The sequence below is a fragment of the Hordeum vulgare genome, chromosome 2H (genome assembly GCF_904849725.1).
Source record: "Hordeum vulgare subsp. vulgare chromosome 2H, MorexV3_pseudomolecules_assembly, whole genome shotgun sequence".
NCBI lineage: Eukaryota > Viridiplantae > Streptophyta > Magnoliopsida > Poales > Poaceae > Hordeum > Hordeum vulgare.
Genome location: NC_058519.1, coordinates 62,131,820 through 62,155,652, shown reverse-complemented (window position 1 = coordinate 62,155,652; position 23,833 = coordinate 62,131,820). Strand labels below are relative to the sequence as shown.

The following is a 23,833-nucleotide window of genomic DNA, read 5'->3' as shown; positions in this document are numbered from 1 at the left end:
GGCTGTGTTAGTGTTGTAGGATCATCGATATATGAAAGATGATGAATCAGCTTTGTGATTGAATTTGAGATGTCATGGTGGTTGTGCATTGTCAGGCTCATCGTATTTCAAATTTGAAGCCTTATAACGGGTACTGTTCGGCACTGGTAAACGGTGTGGTAAGTGAGTACTGACGAGGCAACCACTTCAGTCCAGATCCTAAACACTCGTTAACTGGCACCGATCTTCCAAGAGACTAAGAACAGTCCACTTTAGCCATGGATGCGAGGGGTCTTACCACAAACGACTTTAAACTAAGAATGAACCATGTAGAATGCTAAAATTTGTGGTTTGCTCGAAACTAGAAAAAACTCTGCTTCCTAGATCAGAAATTGGCCATTAACTGAACACTACAACAGAGTACCCATCCCACAGAACCACGAACTGACGAACTGAACCGACCTATGTCTACAATGCATAGCAAGATTTGAGAAGATTCAGCGCCAGGCCACTTCCAGGGTCTTCGGACCCCGGAGCTGCGGCGGCGCTCAGCCTCAGGCCGGAGATCAGTCGGAGACAAAAGGGGGTTATTAACCGGAGGCGAGAAGGCGAGTGCACCTGTCGAATTTGAAGGGGCTCAGAGCTGGGACTGGAACTCCACGCGGCCGATAAATTCTAATTCTAGCGGATTAAACATAATATGTCTCGTCATGTTTTTAGAAATATCTAGTTATTGAAGATAAGGCTAAGAGGTGACACATTATAAGATATTTTTTGTCATTTCCAAATTACATGTCAGACTTAAGATAGGACCATCTTATCAACCATTGTACATGCACTAATTAGAGTGTACTCCTTTCAAAGATCATTTGCACCTGTCAAAATTGCCACAAATGACGCATTGCATGCTTGTCATTTGTGGTAACCTGAGAGTTTTTTCTTTTTTAAAACGTTTTATCTTCTAAATCATGGGTCCAAATCTCAAACCGTTTTAACTCTTGGTTTTCTCGTGTTGAGATCTTCAAAACTAAATCCCATATTGATTGGTTTTGACGTATTTTTTTATAAAAAACGGATAAAAAACCATGCCTCTCCCTATAGAAAAACAAACAAAAAATGCGTATTTTTTGCTTTTTTTTCCTTTTCGAGAGACACGAGCGTGCCTCTCACGAAGGCAAATTCGTGTCTCTCACGGAAGCAAAATTGTGCCTCTCGGTAGGCACAGACGTGCCTCTCACAAAGGCAAAAATGTGCCTCTCGTAGAAAATAAAAACAAAAAACGTGTTTTCCTTTCCGATAGGCACAGCCGTGCCTCTCACGAATGTAAAATCGTGTCTCTTGTGAAAGCAAAATCATGCCTCTCGCGAAGCAAAATCGTGTCTCTCGCAAAAAAATAAATAGAAAATACGTTTTTTTGTTCCACACACCGTGTCTCTCGCGAAGGCAAAACCATGCCTCCCATGAAATTAATTAAAACCGTGTCTCTCACGAAAAAAATAGAAAACGTGTTTTTTCGATAAAAAAATTGGCATCAAAAGGCTAAAAAAGACCGATGAAAAACCAAAACACCAAAAGATAAAAGAAAAAACAATCTAAAAAACGAAAACGCGTGTGGAAAAATAGAAAAAAATGAAATCCGAAAGAAGCGTTCAGAGCGTGACATGTGGCGGCTACTGAGAACGCGCCAAGTGGCTACACGCGGAAGTACTCGCTGGAAGGTTTCCGAAAGAGCTCTCACTAACTAGTGACTCCCGCCGTGTGCGAGTATGTGCCGAGCCGTTTGGCCCCTCTACGCATGCGTAAGCCCATTCACGCTAAAACACGTCTTTGTCTTCGGAAGATTCATCGTAGTTTAAAAGATGGGATCGGACCGGCGGTCAGATCGAAAAAAACCTGAAACTGACGTCCCTTTTGGTTTTTAAGCTAAAAAAACCGACCTGCAGTTGAACGGAAAAAACTATGTAAACCGGACCGTGTTTACATGAACCAAAGGTATAAAACCAGCGGCTTGACCAGTGCCATACATAAAAATAAAAAGTAACCTACGTCAAAGGGAATTCAAACCCCGGATGCTAGATATAGGCATGTAACTTGCACTTTTAATACAATAACCATTTTGACTAGTCAACTTTTTTATCAAATTTAAATAGATGATTGTATTTTACATCTATTTAGTACACCACTAGTATATAAAATGTATTATTTATGGTGTGAAAAACCGGACAGCAAACCGATGAACCGACAGTCTGATAGGTGAAAACCTGAACCCGTGGCAATTCAATCATCGGTTCGATTTTTTAAACTATGGATTCATGCATATGGCTCTAACTTCCAAGCTTTGATGAAAGAACACTCGACAGTGGTGACGTACTGAAGACCTGAAGTCCGTCGAACACAAATGGTCAAGAACTATAATCTGCTGTCACGACATTGTAGTTGCGGGCCCACGGCCCCCTCACACGACACGGTCTGTACGCAATATTTTGAATTCAGTCGAATCCGACAAATGACATATACTCCCTCCGTCCGAAAATACTTGTCATAGGAATGGATATATCTAGATGTACTTTAATTCTAAATATATCCATTTGTATACATTTCTGCGACAAATAATTTCGGATGGAGGGAGTACCAATCATCATTAAAGGCATGCGGCGTCATTGTTTATGAAGCATCAACTTCTCGCGCGGCATTGGCATGTTTGCAAGGAGTCTTCCGAGGAGGAGCCATGGGGTAGGGGTGTTGCAGCGGCGTGTAGGGGAAGAGGGGTATAGCAAAAGCGACATGGACGAGTGATACGTCTCCAACGTATCTATAATTTTTTATGGTTCCATGCTATTATCTTGTCAAACTTTGGATGTTTTGTATGCCTTTTATATCTTTTTTGGGACTAACTTATCAAGTCAGTGTCAAGTGCCAGTTCCTGTTTTTTCCGTGTTTTTGACCCTTTTCAGAGGAGGATTTTGAACGGTGTCCAAACGGAATAAAACTTCCGAAAAGATTTTTTCCGGAACAGAAGATACGCACAAGACGTGAGAACCAAGGCAGGGGCTGTTGGAAATATACCCTAGAGGCAATAATAAATTGGTTATTATTATATTTCTTTGTTCATGATAATCGTTTATTATCCATGCTATAATTGTATTGATTGGAAACACGATACTTGTGTGGATACATAGACAAATAACTGTCCCTAGTAAGCCTCTAGTTGACTAGCTCGTTGATCAAAGATGGTCAAGGTTTCCTGGCCATAGGCAAGTGTTGTTACTTGATAACGGGATCACATCATTAGGAGAATCATGTGATGGACTTGAGCCAAACTAATAAACGTAGCATGTTGATCGTGTCATTTTGTTGCTACTGTTTTCTGCGTGTCAAGTATTTATTCCTATGACCATAAGATCATATAACTCACTCGCACCGGAGGAATGCCTTGTTTGTATCAAACGTCACAACGTAACTGGGTGACTATAAAGATGCTCTACGGGTATCTCCGAAGGTGCCCGTTGAGTTAGGATGGATCAAGACTGGGATTTGTCACTCCGTTTGACGGAGAGGTATCTCGGGGCCCACTCGGTAATACAACATCACACACAAGCCTTGCAAGCAATGTGACTTAGTGTAAGTCACGGGATCTTGTATTACGGAACGAGTAAAGAGACTTGCCGGTAAATGAGATTGAAATAGGTATGCGGATATCGATGATCGAATCTCGGGCAAGTAACATACCGAAGGACAAAGGGAATGATATACGAGATTATTCGAATCCTTGGCACTGAGGTTCAAACGATAAGATCTTCGTAGAATATGTAGGATCCAATATAGGCACCTAGGTCCCGCTATTGGATATTGACCGAGGAGTCCCTCGGGTCATGTCTACATAGTTCTCGAACCCGCAGGGTCTGCACACTTAAGGTTCGACGTTGTTTTTTGTGTATTTGAGTTATATGGTTGGTTACCGAATGTTGTTAGGAGTCCCGGATGAGATCACGGACGTCACGAGGGTTTCCGGAATGGTCCGGAGACGAAGATTGATATATAGGATGACCTCATTTGATTACCGGAAGGTTTTCAGAGTTACCGGGAATGTACCGGGAATGACGAATTGGTTCCGGATGTTCACCGGGGGGCAAGCCCACCCGGGTGAAGCCCATAGGCCTTAGGGGTGCCACACCAGCCCTTAGTGGGCTGGTGGGACAGCCCAAGAAGCCCTATGCGCAGGAGAAATAAAAATCAAAGAAAAAAAGGGGAAGTGGGAAAGTGGAGAAGGACTCCACCTTCCAATCCTAGTTGGACTATGATTGGAAGGGGAGAACTTCCCCCCTTGCTTCGGCCAAACCCCTTGGGGCTCCTTGAGCCCCAAGGCAAGGCCCCTCCCCTCCCACCTATATATATGAAGGTTTTAGGTCTGATTTGAGACAACTTTGCCACGGCAGCCCGATCACATACCTCCACGGTTTTTCCTTTAGATCGCGTTTCTCCGGAGCTCGGGCGGAGCCCTGCTGAGATTAGATCACCACCAACCTCCGGAGCACCGGCACGCTGCCGGAGAACTCATCTACCTCTCCGTCTCTCTTGCTGGATCAAGAAGGCTGAGATCATTGCCGAGCTGTACGTGTGCTGAACGCGGAGGTGTCGTCCGTTCGGCACTAGATCGGAGCGGATCGTGGGACGGATCGCGGGACGGTTCATGGGACGGTTCTCGGGGCGGATCGAGGGACGTGAGGACGTTCCACTACATCAACCACGTTTATTAAAGCTTCTGTTGTGCGATCTACAAGGGTACGTAGATCTGAAATCCCTCTCATAGATGGACATCACCATGATAGGTCTTCGTGCGCGTAGGAAATTTTTTGTTTCCCATGCGACGTTCCCCAACAAGGGCCACCAGGGGACCCCACAAGCCCCCTAGCTGCGGCCAAGGGGGCCCGCGCCTAGCAGGCTTGTGGGCCCCCTATGGCACGTCTGCCCTACCTCTTCCGCCTATAAATTCAGGAAAATCCAAAACTGTGCGAGAGATCCACAAAAATACTTTTCCGCCGCCGCAAGCTTCTGTCTCCGCAAGATCCCATCTGGGGCACGTTCTGGTGCCCTGCCGGAGGGGGGGGATTCGGATACGGAGGGCTTCTTCATCAACACGATGACCTCTCCGATGATGCGTGAGTAGTTCACCATAGACCTACGGGTCCAAAGCTAGTAGTTAGATGGCTTCTTCTCTCTCTTGGATCTTCAATACAAAGTTCTCCATGATCTTCATGGAGATCTATCCGATGTAATCTTCTTTTGCGGTGTGTCTGTCGAGATCCGATGAATTGTGGATTTATGGTCAGATTATCTATGAATCTTATTTGAGTTTCTTCTGATCTCTCTTATGCATGATTTCATATCCTTGTAATTCTCTTCGAGTTGTGGGTTTTGTTTGTCCAACTTGATCTATGATTCTTGCAATGGGAGAAGTGCTTGGTTTTGGGTTCATACCGTGCGCTGACCTCACCTAGTGACAGAAGGGGTAGCGAGGCACGCACCGTGTTGTTGCCATCAAGGGTAAAAAGATGGGGTTTACATCATTGGTTTGAGTTTATCCCTCTACATCATGTCATCTTGCTTAAGGCGTTACTCTGTTCGTCGTGAACTCAATACACTATATGCATGCTGGATAGCGGTCGATGTGTGGAGTAATAGTAGTAGATGCAGAAAGTATCGGTCTACTTGTCTCAGACTTGATGCCTATATGTATGATCATTGCCTTAGATATCGTCATGACTTTGCGCGGTTCTATCAATTGCTTGACAGTAATTCGTTCACCCACCGTAATATTTGCTATTTTGAGAGAAGCCTCTAGTGAACACTATGGCCCCCGGGTCTACTCCACACCATATTTTCAGTCTTTCACTTTTACTTCGTTGCACTTTCCGCCTTCAGATCTCACTTTGCAATCAATCTTGAAGGGATTGACAACCCCTTTATAGCGTTGGGTGGAAGCTCGTTTATGTTTGCGCATGTACTCTGGACACTTGGCTTGATTCTCCTACTGGATTGATACCTTGGTTCTCAAACTGAGAGAAATACTTACTGCTCCTGTGCTGCATCACCCTTTCCTCTTCAAGGAAAACCAACGCAAGCTCAAGAGGCCGCCGGGGATTCCTCATGCCGTAGCAGCGAGCAACAACGGGGAAGTAGGCATGGTGATTGCAAACAAGGGTGTCACATTTTATTTTTTTGATAAAAGACTTTTATTACTTAAAAGATTTAAGCATTACACCCAAGGCGATCTATAGGGAAATTCTCCATTTTGGAATAGAAACATTTGATAGGTCAATCTGGCAAACAAAATCAGTTGTCTGATTTAGCTGCGGGCTGTTTTTACGGTAACAAGAACCGTAACAAACCATGGAAGAAAACTATGAGAAATGCACTTGAGTATTATAATAGCTCTATGTAGCTTGCTTAGGCATAACATTGTGGAATCTGTAGTAGCGTCGCCAGGCTGTCTCTCTTGGCTCTAGTTCACGCCCTCGGATGTTGAGGTTCTGTTTACAGGAGGATAGATAGGTAGATAGCAAAATACCCACTCAGCCCCAAATACAGCGTTTTAGGCATGAAAACAGCCGCCAATTTGATAAAAAAATGACAAATACAGAGTTTTTAGGACGTCATTCTGTCATGGATCATGAAAAGAAAAGTAATGCCATATGGCTGGCTGTGTGCATCAATCGATTGGCGCGAGATTACAACCTTGTTTTCTTTCAGAAAACAGGAAGCAAGTGCCCTGCATGCCTGAATCTGGACCCAAGTCCTGCTGTCCAACCCCGCATCTCCTCTTTCGCAACTTCCACGCCCAGTTCACGCCCCCTCCATACCTGCACAACTCAAATCGGACATGCAAAATTGTATCATGAATTCATCATACACTTCCTGTTTTTTCCGAATAATTCATCATACACTCGATCAGGATAAGAATGTAGCATCATTCCAGCTACTAGCCATGCACTGACCTGTTTGTCGAGATCCCAAATCGCGTCGTCTGGTTCCTCCCGCGTTGCCATGGTGACGAAACCGAATCCCCGGGAGCGCCAACCCGCTCCTCCGTAGTCATAGATGACTTCAACATCGACGTACCTGCTGAACAGCCACCTTAAGCGAGAGTCGTCCACTTCGTATGGCAGATGACCCACGTAGATTTTGACGGACGTGGAAGACCCGGATCGGCGGGGTGATCGTCTTTCTTCGACCCGTGCAGTTCTAGAAACACATGCCCTGTTCACAGTCATAAGCCTGCCATCCAGCTCCTGAAATGTCCACATTCAAGGCAAGTCAGGGTATTTTCTATAGTAGCATATGAATTACACATAATGGTGAACTCAAGTACACCTACAACTACAAGAAACGGATTGCATCAAAGGACATTCATGTACATACCATGTGAAAGAATAACCAAGTAAACCTAAGTTACTACTCCCTCCGTTCCAAAATAAGTGTCTTAAGCTTATTACAACATTGTATTAGAGCTACTAGTACAAAGTTGAGACAGTTATTTTGGGACGGAGGGAGTATTAGACTGAAGAGGCCGATTGGGTAGGCTTCAGATATGGGTGTTCCCCAAATCAGGAACCAAAAAGGGCACTGCCATGCACTATATCCAAACTAACTAAGAATGATAAACCAATGCCACATCCCACAAAGAAAGGTAAGTAACTGCAGCATTGCATCCTAGGAGCTGCTCATTATCATTCCATTCATCCCATGAGAAATCTAGCTCAAATAAGTTCAGAAAAGTTATAGGAAAATAGCCCCATCAAGTTATCGTGTATCAAATTTACTCACACTGCCATGGAATATCTCCACAGCCTTCTCAGCCTGCTCAACAGTACTCATCGTGATGAACCCAAACCCACGGCTCTGCCCTGTTTCCTTGTTGTAAATGATCTGCACAGCCGCAAAGTAGAAATGTGTTTTAGAACAAAGAATAAACAAAATATCCTGATAACTGTATTGTCCAACGTCCTCCCAATGCTGATGGACATTCCCAAACAAAAGGAACACTGATGGAACAAATCGCATAACACATGGACTGCCTAGAGAAGGTGAAGAACTGAAGCAGTGCATGCTGTCTTCATAAGAAAAGCATGTACATGCTTCGGAGTTTATTAAGAAGGTACAACTGCACGCCACAACAAACTAACAAGTAATGGTCAATCAAAGTGAGAAGATACACGTAAATCCGATAATAGGTTCTAATTAACAGAATCACAATGTGGGAAATTCATCCTCTTAAATCCCATAAAAAATTGCAGGGCCAGTTTTTGTTGTTCAACCCTGTAAATTGATGGAGCTACAATCAAAGGGGAAGTCTAGACTGTCTGGTGTTGATACAGTAGATACAGGGCCAATTGCAGTTATGTACACATTATTAAGGAATCAGGATTTTGAGACACTTTTTTCATAGTATATGGGACAAGGACAGTGAAGAGCTAAGAAGGCTCACCTCCGAGGAATCGACTGTTCCGGCATACTTGAAGAGCTGGGCAAGGTACTCACTATCAGTGTAATAGGGTAGGTTCCCGACATACACCGTGGCCTCCTCCTCCGGCTCGAAATACTCCCCATCGTCGTCCTCCGATGTGCACTCCTACTGTCGTTCCAGTGACGACGTTGTTGGGTACAGAGCATTCGAGTGCCTTTCTGAATGAGATGCTGCCAGATTGTTTAACTTTAACAGTTTCCTCAGAGTTTTCCACTTTGTTTCCTTGTCCGTAGCATGGCAATGATCATCATTCGAGAGACCTTTATCCCAATTGTTGCATGGAGCTGGAGCATCACAGACAAAACAGTAACACTGCATTGTGGAAAACAGCAACAAAATCACACTGAAAACCTCCATTGTCGCGTTAATGTAAACACTGTATTATTGAGATGTTGTCAAGAGCATCAGGAGATGAAAATGTTTGCTAGTTGCGTACCTTGCTGCAATGCTTTACGTGTAAAGTAGTGCTGAAGGGAAATTCAGAACATGAATGTCGTGCGTGAGGGAAGTCCCTGCATGCTATCTGCAGAAAGATAGCCGATGTCAATAAATAAATGATCGAGGGAATGCTACTGCAGGCAAACTCTAGTAGTATAATCCATGGGAAAAAAATAACGCGGTATACAAAATAACGCCGTCTCTGAAAATATATTATTAACGAGACATTGTACACTATCAATTTAGTGAGAAAAGTCTCTACACACTATAGCGTGCTAGCATGCTATTAAGCGGCACTATAGCGTGCTATTTTTTCAATGGTATAATTTCTATGAAAAAGCTCCAAAATTATCTTTGTCGAATTTGAAATTAAGTCAAAAACCACGGAAACTCGTATACAGTAAGAGCAGGATGACATGGCACAGTGTATCTATTTAAGCAGACATCTTTTATAAGTATTAGATCCAAGAAAAGACTGCATCTTTAACAAGTTAGATACAATTTGAGTCAAAAATAAATGAGCAACCTGGTGATCTCTGCGCTACATGTAGCCTGCCTACGAAGGTGCTACTTCTTCTATGGAACAAGAAACAAATACCTGGCCTTTCACCGCGACAATCTCCGGCTCATCCGAGGCAGCCCCCATCTCACCCGCAACGGCGACAGGCCTGTCGGGGTCGCCGTCGAGGACCACGCAGTCTTGATCTGCTGCCTCAGCCTCGCCGACGCCGTCGGATCCGTCCTTCTTCTGAGGTGGCTCGGGCGAGTCGCCGATGGCCACGACGCGGTCGAAAAGTTTGGAGACCCACCCGAGCGGGTCGGCGGAAAGCCTGCGGAAGCCCTCCTCCTCGTCGGAGCTGATGTCCACCACATCGCGAGCCGGCCCCATCCGAACCCCCCAACCCTCCTAGAAAGAGCTCAAACGCGGCGCGGCGGCTCTCCTGGGTACGACAATGGAGACAGGTTCCCCAAATCCTCTCTCTCTCTCGCAGAGCTGCAATGCAGCACCAGGTCGACCGGCGGCGGGTTGGTGGGACGCCGTCGCCGCCGCTGAGGTGGCTCAAGGGTTCTATTACCGGCGGGAAGTGGGGAGGGGCAACGGCAGGCACACGAATGAAATGGGTGTAGGCGGCGGCAGGAGGGGAAAGTGGAACTGTGGAAGCGGCTGCCCAAAGCCGGAGATTTTGGAGGAGCAGAGCAGGAGTATCCGTTGTTGGTTTGGCGGGACCCACACGTCAGAGGAGGCCTGCTTTCGCCCGCCCGACCGATCCAGTCTTTTGCAATTTCGAATTTTGTAGCGTCGTTCTGCACTACGGGTACTATACTCATTTCTACTCCTCGAAACAATTCACAGACATATCATACGATAATTTTTCAGTCAAATTACATACTCCTTCCGTCCCAAAATTCTTGTTTTAAATTTGTCTAAAAAAAGATGTATCTAAATACTAAAACATGACTAGATGCATTCGTATCTAGACAAATCTAAGACAAAAAATTTAAGACGGAGGGAGTATTGATTATCACTGAAACGGATGTATCTAATTTATTTGTCAAATATCATAAGATGGGCACAAATAATTGCTCCGTTGGCCTGCACGCACACGAAAGACGGAGCTACACGCAATGCTGGGTGTAGCATATAATCTGTAAGAAAAATAATAATAAGAGCCTTAAATTTAAAATATTTTTGCCATTTGGCCCCTCCAAAGGTGCATATTTTCTCTCTTCCCCTGATTCTCCACTAGTTCCGCCACTCGGGCACACTACCCACCTGGATTAGAGTCCCGCAGAAAATGCTGAGGGTTCGGCTGCAGAGAACAATAAAAAAATGTCAATGTTCATACGCATAGTAATAGGGGAATTTGGATGTGGGGAGGGCCCGGGCACTGCTCGCCACCCTTTGGAGTACTGGCTGGCATAGATTCTTTTTCTCTTCATGTTATAAGACAATTTTCTAGTCATTTTTGTTTCCCCGACTCTATCATAAGATGATTACATATATATTACATATGTTAAAGCATATACAGCTAGGCACCTTAAACACCCCTCAAACGTTCGAGAGGTCAAAAATACCCCACCCACCCGTGCCCCTCAAACCAGCCTCAAAAGCCGGGGTTGACCGACCTTCCTCATATCTAGCCTAAATCTGAGGTTGATATGAGGAGGCTCGGGCGCGAGTGGGCGTGTCCACCACGTCGGCCTGATGAAAACACAATTGCTCCCTAGGATGGTTTTGATAACTGATCACAACATATGCATCATTGGACTTATATGTTTATCCAAGTATATTTCAGAAAATTTCAAAAGATGCATTGGCTAAAGACTTATGTGGAGATGCCCCTTCATGCAAGAAAGGAATAAGATTGGCCCAAGCTTCAAGCTAGAAGACTATTCATTTTATATTTGTGAGAAATCACTTTTGAGTCCATAGGAAAGACAATACTATTAAAATGGGGCGAGGTATTAAAATGAACTGGTTGCTCAATTGCTCAGAGATAGCCACCAAAAATACTCAATCATTTTTCCCATATAACCATCCTGTCCAAAGCCTCATATACAAAATCGATGCCACCAAGTTTTTCAATTCGGCCCTACCGATTTTCATCCCAGACAGAACCCTAGCCAATGCCACCAAATTGGTGCAACCGTAACTGTATCGGTGCTACCGAGTTGAGGTGACCAACTTTCTGTTGCCTCGGTACACAAAATCGGAATTTCCGAGTTTGGGTATCGGTGTCACAGAGTTGTGTCATCTGACCGCTAGCCACATTTTCGGTGTCATCGAGTTGTGTATATCGGTTCCACTGAGATTCAAAAGTTGCTACCTTTAGTGCAAGTCGGTACCATCGAGTTCATGACTTTGGTGTCATCAAGTTGGTCACTTTAGGGGTAACAGTTGGATTTTGGGGACTGACTATATATACCCCTCCACCTATCTCTCATTCGAGGGAGAAGCACTCAGAACACACATTTCATTGCCAGATCCATTTTTCTGAGAGAGAGAGCCACTACTACCTCTTGAGCTTGCGTTGGTTTTTCCCTTGAAGAGGAAAGGGTGATGCAGCATAGTAGCAGTAAGTATTTCCCTCAGTTTGAGAACCAAGGTATCAATCCAGTAGGAGTATCAAGCCAAGTCTCCAAAGTACCTGCGCAACAAACTTGCACTCAACGCTACAAAGGGGTTGTAAATCCCTTCACGATTGATTGCAAGGTGAGATCTGAAGGCGGAAAGTGCAACAAAGTAAAGGTGTAGGGCTGAAAATATGATGTGAAGTAGACCCGGGGGCCATAGTGTTCACTAGAGGCTTCTCTCAAGATAGCAAATATTACGGTGGGTGAACGAATTACTGTCGAGCAATTGATAGAACCGCGCAAAGTCATGACGATATCTAAGGCAATGATCATACATATAGGCATCACGTCCGAGACAAGTAGACCGATACTTTCTGCATCTACTACTATTACTCCACACATCGACCGCTATCCAGCATGCATCTAGTGTATTGAGTTCATGACAAACGGAGTAACGCCTTAAGCAAGATGACATGATATAGAGGGATAAATTCATGCAATAGATATAAACCCCATCTTTTTACCCTTGATGGAAACAACACGATGCGTGCCTCGCTACCCCTTCTGTCACTGGGTGAGGTCACCGCATGATATGAACCCAAAACCAAGCACTTCTCCCATTGCAAGAACTGTAGATCAAGTTGGCCAAACGAAACCCACAACTCGAAGATAATTACAAGGATATGAAATCATGCATATAAGAGATCAGAAGAAACTCAAATAAGATTCATAGATAATCTGATCATAAATCCACAATTCATCGGATCTCGACAAACACACCGCAAAAGAAGATTACATCGGATAGATCTCCATGAAGATCATGGAGAACTTTGTATTGAAGATCCAAGAGAGAGAAGAAGCCATCTAGCTACTAGCTATGGACCCGAAGGTCTGTGGTGAACTACTCACGCATCATCGGAGAGGCAATGGTGTTGATGAAGAAGCCCTCCGTGTCCGAATCCCCCCTTTGGCAGGGCACCAGAACGTGCCCCAGATGGGACCTTGCGGAGAGAGAAGCTTGCGGCGACGAAAAAGTATTTTGGTGGCTCTCTCCCGTGGTTTCAGTTTTTTTGGGGATTTATAGGTGGAAAAAGTAGGCAAAGGAGCCACAGGGGTCCCACAAGCCTGCTAGGCGCACCCCCAGGCCGCGGCTAGGGGCTTGTGGCCTCCCCTGGTGCCCTTTGCCTTGGTTCTCAAGCTTCGTGTGTATCTTCTCTTCCGGAAACATCTTTTCGGAGGTTTTATTCCGTTTGGACTCCGTTTGATATTCTCCTCTGAAAAAGGTCAAAAACATGAAAAAAAACAGGAACTGGCACTTGGCACTGAGTTAATAAGTTAGTCCTAAAAAAGATATAAAATGCATACAAAACATCCAAAGTTTGACAAGATAATAGCATGGAACCATCAAAAATTATAGATACGTTGGAGACGTATCAAGCATCCCCAAGCTTAACTCCTGCTCGTCCGCGAGTAGGGAAGTGATAAAGACTGAATTTTTGATGTGGAATGCTACCTAGCATATTTGTCCTTTGTAACTTCTTTCACGTGACATGAATGTTCAGATCCGTAAGATTCAAAACAATAGTTTGCTATTGACATGAAAACAATAATACTTCAAGCAAACTAGCAAGGTAATCATGAACTTTCGAAATAACAAGGCCAAAGAAAGTTATCCCTACAAAATCATATAGTCTGGCTATGATCCATCATCCCCACACAACGAATTTAAATCATGCACAACCCCGGTATTGGCCAAGTAATTGTTTTCGCACTCTTACTTTCTCAAACCTTTTTCAACTCTCACGCAATACATAAGCGTGAGCCATGGATATATCACTATAGGTGGAATAGAGTATGGTGGAGGTTGTGAGGCAAAAAGGAGGAGATGGTCACATTGACTCGGCGTATCAAAGGGCTATGGAGATGCCACACAATACATATCAATGTGAATGGGTAGGGATTACCATGCAACAGATGCACTTAGAGCTATAAGTGTGTGAAAGCTCAAAAGGAGAACTAGTGCGTGTGGATCCAACTTGCTTGCTCACGAAGACCTAGGGCAATTTTGAGGAAGCCCATCATTGGAATATACAAGCCAAGTTACATAATGAAGATTCCCACTAGTATATGGTGGTGACAAAACAAGAGACTCTCAATCATGAAGAACATGGTGCTATTATGAAGCACAAGTGTGGAAAAAGATAGTGGCATTGTCCCTTCTCTCTTTTTCTCTCTTTTTTTTTGTTTGGGCTCTTTGGCCTCTTTCCGTATCTTTTTTTGTGGGCAACTTTGGCTTTTTTTTATTTCCTCACATGGTACAATGCTCTAATAATGATGATCATCACACTTTTATTTACTCACAGCTCAATGCTTAGAACGATGATGACTCTATAGAAAATTCCTCCGACAGTGTACCGGGATGTGCAACGATCTAGCTTGGCGTATGACGTTGAAACATCTCGCTAGCTATCTTACGAACATGCAATGGCAATATGTAAGTGACGACACAAGTCATGAGACAGAACGGTGGGAGTTGCATGGCAATATATCTCGGAATGGCTATAAAAAGGCCATGATATGTAGGTATGGTGGCTGTTTTGAGGAAGGTCTATGGTGGTTTTGTGTACCGGTGAAAGTTGCGCGGCACTAGAAAGGCTATAAATGGTGGAAGGTGAAAGTGCATCTATACCATGGACTCACATTAGTCATGAAGAACTCACATACTTATTGTGAAAGTTTTTATTAGTAATCGAAACAAAGTGCTAAACGTATACTCCTAGGGGAAGGGTTGGTAGGTGTTAACCATCGCGCGATCCCGACCGCAACACAAAGGATGACAATCAATAAATCAATTATGCTCCGACTTCCTAACATAGCGGTTCACCATACGTGCATGTTACGGGAATCACTAACTTCAACACAAGTATTTCTAGATTCACAACACCCTACTAACATGACTCTAATATTACCAAATCCAAGTCTCAAAACTAATTGAGAGGAATCAAACTTCTCTTTCTAATCAATGCACATGAATATGGAAGTTTTATTGTATCCTCTTTGGATGCCTATCATCTTTAGGACTACTTTCATAGCACACGCCAACTATCAAGTTACTCAGAGAGAGCACTCTCAAAAAGATATAAGTGAAGATCGAGAGTTCATATTTCTCAAAAATATGACACTGCCGTGCTCTAAAAAGATCTAAGTGAAGCACTTAGAGAAAATTTATCTAGCTCAGAAGATATAAGTGAAGCACATGTGAGCTAAATTGCCTAACTCAAAAGATATAAGCGAAGCTCAATGAGTATCCTAGCAAATTCACGATGAGTGCATGTCTCTCTAAAAAGGTGTGCAGCAAGGATGATTGTGACACAACAAAAATGAAAGACTCCTATAATACACGACGCTCCAAGCAAAACACATATCATGTGGTGAATAAAAATATAGCTCCAAGTAATGTTACCGATGGATTGAAGACGAAAGAGGGGATGCCTTCCCGGGGCATCCCCAAGCTTAGGCTTTTTGGTGTCCTTGAATTTTGCTTGGGATGCCTTGGGCATCCCCAAGCTTAAGCTCTTTCCACTCTTTATCCCATTGTCCATGAGAACATCACCCAAAACTTGAAACCTTCACAACACAAAACTTAAACAGAAACTCGTGATATTATTAGCACAAGAAAACAAACTACCACCTCTTTAGGTACTGTAGCAAAATTGATTTCTATTTATATTGGTGTTAGATTAATGTATTCTCACTTTTCCATGGCTAGTACCCCCGATACTATCCATAGTTTCATCAAAATAAGCAATCAACACAACAAAAACAGAATCTGTCAAAAACAGACCAGTCTGTAGCAATTTGTATACTTCGTATACTTATGGTATCTCAAAAATTCTGAAACATTACGACAATTTGGGAAATTGGCATATCAACCATCAGGAAAAAGAATCAACTCAAAAGCTCTTTCTGGATAAAAATGAAAAATAATTTCGTGAGCAAAAAGTTTCTGTCTTTTTCCTGCAAGATCAAACAACCATCACCAAAACTAGTCATAAAGGTTTTACTTGGCTCAAACACAAAAATAAACACAAAAAACACAATCATAACAAAATTATGATGGTGCGGACGCAACAAAACAGAAAGCAAAGATAAGTGCATTGGGTTGCCTCCCAACAAGCGCTATTGTTTAACGCCCTTAGTTAGTCATAAGGCGATAGAATCACGTATCGTCGTCTTTGGTACTCAAACCATAAGTAGGGTGAACACTCATCATCTTAAGGTCTTCATCTTTCTTACTAGATGGTTCGCCACTATTTTTAGGAACAAAAACAGACTTGGTGGCCTTATTTGTTGGAAATATGCCCTAGAGGCAATAATAAATTAGTTATTATTATATTTCTTAGTTCATGATAATCGTTTATTATCCATGCTATAATTGTATTGATTGGAAACACAATACTTGTGTGGATACATAGACAAAACACTATCCCTAGTAAGCCTCTAGTTGACTAGCTCGTTGATCAAAGATGGTCAAGGTTTCCTGGCCATAGGCAAGTGTTGTCACTTGATAACGGGATCACATCATTAGGAGAATCATGTGATGGAGTAGACCCAAACTAATAGACGTAGCATGTTGATCGTGTCATTTTGTTGCTACTGTTTTCTGCGTGTCAAGTATTTGTTCCTATGACCATGAGATCATATAACTCACAGACACCGGAGGAATGCTTTGTGTGTATCAAACGTCGCAACGTAACTGGGTGACTATAAAGATGCTCTACAGGTATCTCCGAAGGTGTTCGTTGAGTTAGTATGGATCGAGACTGGGATTTGTCACTCCGTGTGACGGAGAGGTATCTCGGGGCCCACTCGGTAATGCAACATCACACACAAGCCTTGCAAGCAATGTAACTTAATGTAAGTTGCGGGATCTTGTATTACGGAACGAGTAAAGAGACTTGCCGGTAAACGAGATTGAAATAGGTATGCGTATACTGACGATCGAATCTCGGGCAAGTAACATACCGAAGGACAAAGGGAATGACATACGGGATTATATGAATCCTTGGCACTGAGGTTCAAACAATAAGATCTTCGTAGAATATGTAGGATCCAATATGGGCATCCAGGTCCCGCTATTGGATATTGACCGAGGAGTCTCTCGGGTCATGTCTACATAGTTCTCGAACCCGCAGGGTCTGCACACTTAAGGTTCGACGTTGTTTTATGCGTATTTGAGTTATATGGTTGGTTACCGAATGTTGTTCGGAGTCCCGGATGAGATCACGGACGTCATGAGGGTTTCCGGAATGGTCCGGAAACGAAGATTGATATATAGGATGACCTCATTTGATTACCGGAAGGTTTTCGGAGTTACCGGGAATGTACCGGGAATGACGAATGGGTTCCGGGAGTTCACCGGGGGGGGGGGGGGGGGCACCCACCCCGGGGAAGCCCATGGGTGTTTGGGGTGCTGTACCAGCCCTTAGTGGGCTGGTGAGACAGCCCAAGAGAGGCCTATGCGCATAGGAAAGAAAATCAAAGAGGAAAGGAAAAAAAAGAAGGAGGTGGGAAAGGGAAGAAGGACTCCACCTTCCAAACCAAGTAGATTTCGGTTTGGGAGGGGGAGAGCTTCCCCCTTGGCTCGGCCGACCCCCTTGGGAGTCCTTGGACCCCAAGGCAGGTCTCCCCCCTCCTCCTCCTATATATAGTGGGGTTTTGGGGCTGATTTGAGACAACTTTGCCACGGCAGCCCGACCACATATCTCCACGGTTTTACCTCTAGATCGCGTTTCTACGGAGCTCGGGCGGAGCCCTGCTGAGACAAGATCATCACCAACCTCCAGAGCGCCGTCACGCTGCCGGAGAACTCTTCTACCTCTCCGTCTCTCTTGCTGGATCAAGAAGGCCGAGATCATCGTCGAGCTGTACGTGTGCTGAACGCGGAGGTGCCGTCCGTTCGGCACTAGATCGTGGGACTGATCGCGGGACGGTTCGTGGGGCGGATCGAGGGACGTGAGAACGTTCCACTACATCAACCGCGTTCACTAACGCTTCTGCTGTACGGTCTACAAGGGTACGTAGATCACACATCCCCTCTCGTAGATGGACATCACCATGATAGGTCTTCGTGCGCGTAGGAAATTTTTTGTTTCCCATGCGACGTTCCCCAACATTATTGTGGGCAAAATTTGGAGTGTTCTGCACAGCGGAAAAAGCGGAACCCAAGTTGGTTATAACATCCTCTAGTTTGCCAATCCTAGCGGAATCATGACCTAGTTTTTCGTTAACTGTGGGTTCCCTCTCCTTTAAATTTTTCAAAGTCATTCCCACCTTGGATCCGTACGGAGTGATTTGATTGTGGATGTTTTTATCAAAATTCTCAATGAATTCAATCATAGCAACTTTATTTTCAATGATATACAGCCTACACATCACATGTTCCAGAGTTAAGGTAGTTCCATTAACCATGAGTGGGGGTGAGCCTACCAAATTTATTAAAGCACCGTAAGAATCAACGGTATGGCTACCCAAGAAATTTCCGCCTACGATGGTGTCAAGAACATACCTATTCCAAGGGGAAATACCCACATAAAAGCTGCGAAGCAAGACGGTAGTAGATTGCTTACGAGTATATCTACTCCGAGCATTGCAAATCCTATACCAAGCATCCTTTAAGTTTTATTCCTCATTTTGTTTGAAATTGAGGACTTCGCTCTCGGGAGTTTCGTTCGAAGCGGTAGGTCTAGCCATGAGGACAGGTAGACTATCCCACACAAGCAGGCAGAAAGCAAGCGAAAGAAAAGGGCAAACGAAAAAGGCAAATATTTTTGTAAATTTTTGTTTTTCAAAAGTGGGGGAGAGGAAAACGAGAGGCAAAAAAGGTAAATGCAAGATATGAGTTTGCGACGGTTACTTGGATAAGCTTCACTTAGAATAATCCCCGGTGCCAGAGATTGACACGTTGGAGAAAGAATATTCTTGACTTGATGCTCCCCCGCAACGGCGCGAGAAATTCTTCTTGCTACCTCTTGAGCTTGCGTTGGTTTTTCCCTTGAAGAGGAAAGGGTGATCCAGCACAGTAGCAGTAAGTATTTCCCTCAGTTTGAGAACCAAGGTATCAATCCAGTAGGAGTATCAAGCCAAGTCTCCAAAGTACGTGCGCAAAAACAGCAAACTTGCACCCAACGCTACAAATGGGTTGTCAATCCCTTCACGATCTGAAGGCGGAAAGTGCAACAAAGTAAAAGTGTAGGGCTGAAAATATGATGTGAAGTAGACCCCGGGGCCATAGTGTTCACTAGAGGCTTCTCTCAAGATAGCAAATATTACGGTGGGTGAATGAATTACTGTCGAGCAATTGATAGAACCGCGCAAAGTCATGACGATATCTAAGGCAATGATCATACATATAGGCATCACGTCCGAGACAAGTAGACCGATACTTTCTGCATCTACTACTATTACTCCACACATCGGCCGCTATCCAGCATGCATCTAGTGTATTGAGTTCATGACAAATGGAGTAATGCCTTAAGCAAGATGTCATGATGTAGATGGATAAATTCATGCAATAGATATAAACCCCATCTTTTTACCCTTGATGGCAACAACATGATGCGTGCCTCGCTACCCCTTCTGTCACTGGGTGAGGTCACAGCATGGCAACCCAAAACCAAGCACTTCTCCCATTGCAAGAACTGTAGATCAAGTTGGCCAAATGAAACCCACAACTTGAAGAGAATTACAAGGATATGAAATCATGCATATAAGAGATCATAAGAAACTTAAATAAGATTCGTAGATAATCTGATCATAAATCCACAATTCATCGGATCTCGACAAACACACCGCAAAAGAAGATTACATCGGATAGATCTCCATGAAGATCATGGAGAACTTTGTATTGAAGATCCAAGAGAGAGAAGAAGCCATCTAGCTACTAGCTATGGACCCGAAGGTCTGTGGTGAACTACTCACGCATCTTCGGAGAGGTAATGGTGTTGATGAAGAAGACCTTCGTGTCCGAATCCCCCCTCCGGCATGGCACTAGAACGTGTCCCGGATGGGATCTTGCGGGGACAGAAGCTTGCGGCGGCGGAAAAGTATTTTCATGGCTCTGTCCCGGGGTTTCAGATTTTTCTAGGATTTATAGGCGGAACAAGTAGGGCAAAGGAGCCACACGGGGCTGATACGTCTCAAACGTATCTCTAATTTTTGATGGTTTCACGCTGTTATCTTGTCAACTTTGGATATTTTGTTTACCTTTTATATCTTTTTTGGGACTAACTTATTAACTCAGTGCCAAGTGCCAGTTCCTGTTTTTTCTGTGTTTTTGACTCTTTTCAGATTTGATTTTGGAACGGAGTCTAAACGGAATAAAATCCCCAAAATGATTTTTTCCAGAACGGAAGAAGATCGGGAGGCTTGAGGCCCAAGCAAGTGGGCCCACAGGGGGCCCACAAGCACTGTTGCCGCGGCCACGGGGAGGCCGCGGCAACCAAGCTTGTGGCCCCCCTGGCGCTCCCCTGCCCTAGGTCTTTGGCCTATAAATTCCCTAGAAATCTAGAAAACATGAGGGCGTCCACGAAAACACTTTTCCGCAGCCGCAAGCTTCCGTTTCCGCGAGATCTCATCTGGATACGCTTCCCGGTGCCTTGCCGGAGGGGACTTTGGAGTTGGAGGGCTTCTTCATCAACATCATCGCCCCTCCAATGACTCGTGAGTAGTTCACTTTAGACCTACGGGTCCGTAGTTAGTAGCTAGATGGCTTCTTCTCTCTCTTGGATCTTCAATACAAAGTTCTCCATGATCTTCATGGAGATCTATCCGATGTAATCCTCTTTGGCGGTGTGTTTTGTCGAGATCCGATGAATTGTGGATTTGTGATCAGATTATCTATGATATATATTTGAGTCTTTGCTGATTTCTTATATGTATGATTTGATATCCTTGTAAGTCTCTCCGAGTATTGGGTTTTGTTTGGCCAACTAGATCTATGATTCTTGCAATGGGAGAAGTGCTTGGTTTTGGGTTCATACCGTGTGGTGACCTTTCCCAGTGACAGAAAGGGCAGCAAGGCACGCATCGTGTTGTTGCCATCAAGGGTAACAAGATGGGCTTTTATCGTAGATATGAGATTGTCCATCTACATCATGTCATCTTGCTTAAGGCGTTACTCTGTTCTTTTGGACTTAATACACTAGATGCATGCTGGATAGCGGTCGACGTGTGGAGTAATAGTAGTAGATGCAGAAAGTATCGGTCTACTTGTTTTGGACGTGATGCCTATAGATATAATCATTGCCATAGATAACGTCACGACTTTGCGCGATTCTATCAATTGCTCGACAGTAATTCGTTCACCCACCGTCTACTTGCTTTCATGAGAGAAGCCACTAGTGAACACTACGGCCCCCGGGTCTATTCACACCTATCGGTTCCACTTTCGCTTTTACTTTGCTTTGTTTCTTTTTGGTTTCAGTTCTCACTTGGCAAACAATCTATAAGGGATTGACAACCCCTTCATAGCGTTGGGAGCAAGCTCTTTGTGTGTGTGCAAGTACTTGTGATATTCCTTCACTAGATCGATACCTTGGTTCTCAAAACTGAGGGAAATACTTATCGCCGCTGTTCCTTTCCGCTTCGAAGGAACACCAATGCAAGGCTCCAAGGACACGGGGAAATCCTTTCCATATTTTCCTAGGAAGTCCCTAAAGGCGTAGCCGTAGCAGAAGGATTCCTGGTGCTGTTGCTGAGGAGTATCAAGACAAGAAAAGTCTCCCGTCAGCACGCTTGTTTCTCGCGCCGTTGGAAGGTCTTTTGTTGCAGTAGCAGAAGTATTTCTGGTGACGTTGCCGGGGAAGGAGAGATCTATCGAAGTAGGTCTCACAAACTCATCTCTTGCATTCACTTTTTTTGCGAGTTGCCTCTCGTTTTCCTCTCCCCCACTTCACATTTGCCGTTTTCATTTGCCTTTCTCCTTTGCCCTTTTCTTTTGCCTTTCGCCTTTTTGCCGTTTTCCCTTGCCGGTTTTCTTGCTTGCTTGTGTGCTTGTTTGTTTGTTGAAGTCATCATGGCTAAAAACACCAAACTTTGCGACTTCTCGAGTACCAATAATAATTATTTTATTAGTACTCCGATTGCTCCCGCCACTAGTGCGGAATCGTATGAAATCAACGCAGCTTTGCTGAATCTTGTTATGAAAGAGCAATTCTCTGGCCTTCACAGTGAAGATGCCGCATCCCATCTCAATACCTTCATTGAGCTTTGTGATATGCAAAAGAAAAGAGATGTGGATAATGACGTGATTAAGTTGAAGCTTTTTCCTTTCTCGTTGCGAGATCGCGCAAAAACTTGGTTTTCTTCTTTGCCTAAAAATAGTATCGATTCTTGGGATAAGTGCAAAGATGCTTACATATCCAAGTATTTTCCGCCGGCTAAGATTATCTCCTTACGTAACGATATCATGAATTTCAAGCAAATTGATCATGAACACGTTGCACAATCTTGGGAGAGGATGAAGCTTATGATTAGAAATTGTCCCGCTCATGGCTTGAGTTTGTGGATGATTATACAAATCTTTTACGCTGGTTTGAATTTTGCCTCTCGCAATATCTTGGACTCCGCCTCAGGTGGAACGTTCATGGAAATCACATTAGGAGACGCTACAAAACTCCTAGACAGTATCATGACCAACTACTCTTAGTGGCACACTGAAAGGTCACCTGCTAGCAAAAAGGTACACGCTGTAGAAGAAATTAACTCGCTTAGTGCTAAGATGGACGATTTGATGAATTTGGTTGCTAGTAGAAATGCTACTTTAGATCCTAATGACATGCCACTATCTTCCTTTATTGAGAGTAGCAACGCTAGTTTGGACGTTAATTTTGTTGGTAGGAATAATTTTGGCAACAACAATGCTTTTAGACGAAACTATGTTCCTAGGCCTTTTCCTAGTAACTCCTCTAACAATTATGGAAATTCCTACAACAACACTTATGGAAATCACAACAAATTACCCTCTGATTTAGAGAGTAATATCAAAGAGTTCATCAACTCTCAATAGATTTTTAATGCGTCCATAGAGGAAAAACTACTCAAAATTGACGATTTGGCTAAGAGCGTTGATAGGATGTCTTGTGATATTGATGCTTTGAAAGTTAGATGTGCTCCTCCCAAGGTCAACTTGGATGAAACTTTGAAAGCTATGCGTGTCTCCATGAATGAGAGCAAAGAAAGAACCGCCCAAATTCACGCTAGGCATGAATGGTTTAAAAGGGTGCGTTCTAGTGATGCAAATCACGAAGATCTTAAAGTGCTTGGTGTGACTCCTCTTGAATCTTTATTTTCGCGTGTGAAACCTATTGATGAAGGGGCTGGATATGAATCCACTTTGGTTGAAAAACTCCCCAATGATTCGGAGTCCACCTATCTTGATGATAAAGGTGTGGAGAGTGGAGTAGAAGAAATCAAAATTTTAAGTAGTAATGAAACTCCCAGTTTGGATTTCAAGGAATTCAATTATGATAGTTGCTCCTTGTTTGAATGAATTTCTTTGATGCAATCCATTGCAAACTCTCCACATGCTTATAGCCAAAGCAAAGCCTTTACCGCGCATATCGTAGATGCTATGATGAAATCTCTTGAAGAGAAGCTCGAATTAGAAGTCTCTATACCTAGAAAACTTCAAGGTGAGTGGGAACCTACTACCAAAATCAAGATCAAAAACTATGAGTGCAATGCTTTGTGTGATTTGGGTGCTAGTGTTTCCGCGATTTCAAAGTCTTTATGTGATATTCTTGGTTTTCATGAGAT

General features: G+C 43.8%; 2 protein-coding genes across 2 annotated transcripts; both read right to left on the bottom strand.

Annotated features, from left to right (window-relative positions):
* Positions 1–6,381: 6,381 nt before the first annotated feature.
* LOC123425467 (31 kDa ribonucleoprotein, chloroplastic-like) lies at positions 6,382–8,602 on the bottom strand (the record flags this gene model as incomplete). The annotated part of the gene is made up of 4 exons (XM_045109171.1): positions 6,382–6,839; positions 6,975–7,268; positions 7,804–7,905; positions 8,465–8,602. Coding segments are annotated over 4 exons (648 nt in total), but the record flags the coding sequence as incomplete, so codon positions are not given.
* On the bottom strand, positions 8,513–10,103 carry LOC123429561. Its single transcript, XM_045113586.1, has 3 exons — positions 9,540–10,103; positions 8,940–9,026; positions 8,513–8,815 (listed from the first exon to the last, which is right to left on the bottom strand). The coding sequence occupies exons 1-3, from the start codon at positions 9,828–9,830 to the stop codon at positions 8,609–8,611; spliced, it is 585 nt and encodes a 194-aa protein (XP_044969521.1). The 5' UTR covers positions 9,831–10,103; the 3' UTR covers positions 8,513–8,608.
* Positions 10,104–23,833: the final 13,730 nt, after the last annotated feature.

Excerpts from the sequence above, each read along its gene's own strand:
- LOC123429561 (XM_045113586.1), bottom strand. The coding sequence starts at position 9,830 with ATGGGGCCGGCTCGCGATGTGGTGGACATCAGCTCCGACGAGGAGGAG. Across the intron at positions 9,027-9,539 it reads TTGTCGCGGTGAAAGGCCAG|ATAGCATGCAGGGACTTCCC; the intron begins GTATTTGTTTCT and ends ATCTTTCTGCAG. Across the intron at positions 8,816-8,939 it reads ACGTAAAGCATTGCAGCAAG|TGTTACTGTTTTGTCTGTGA; the intron begins GTACGCAACTAG and ends TCCACAATGCAG.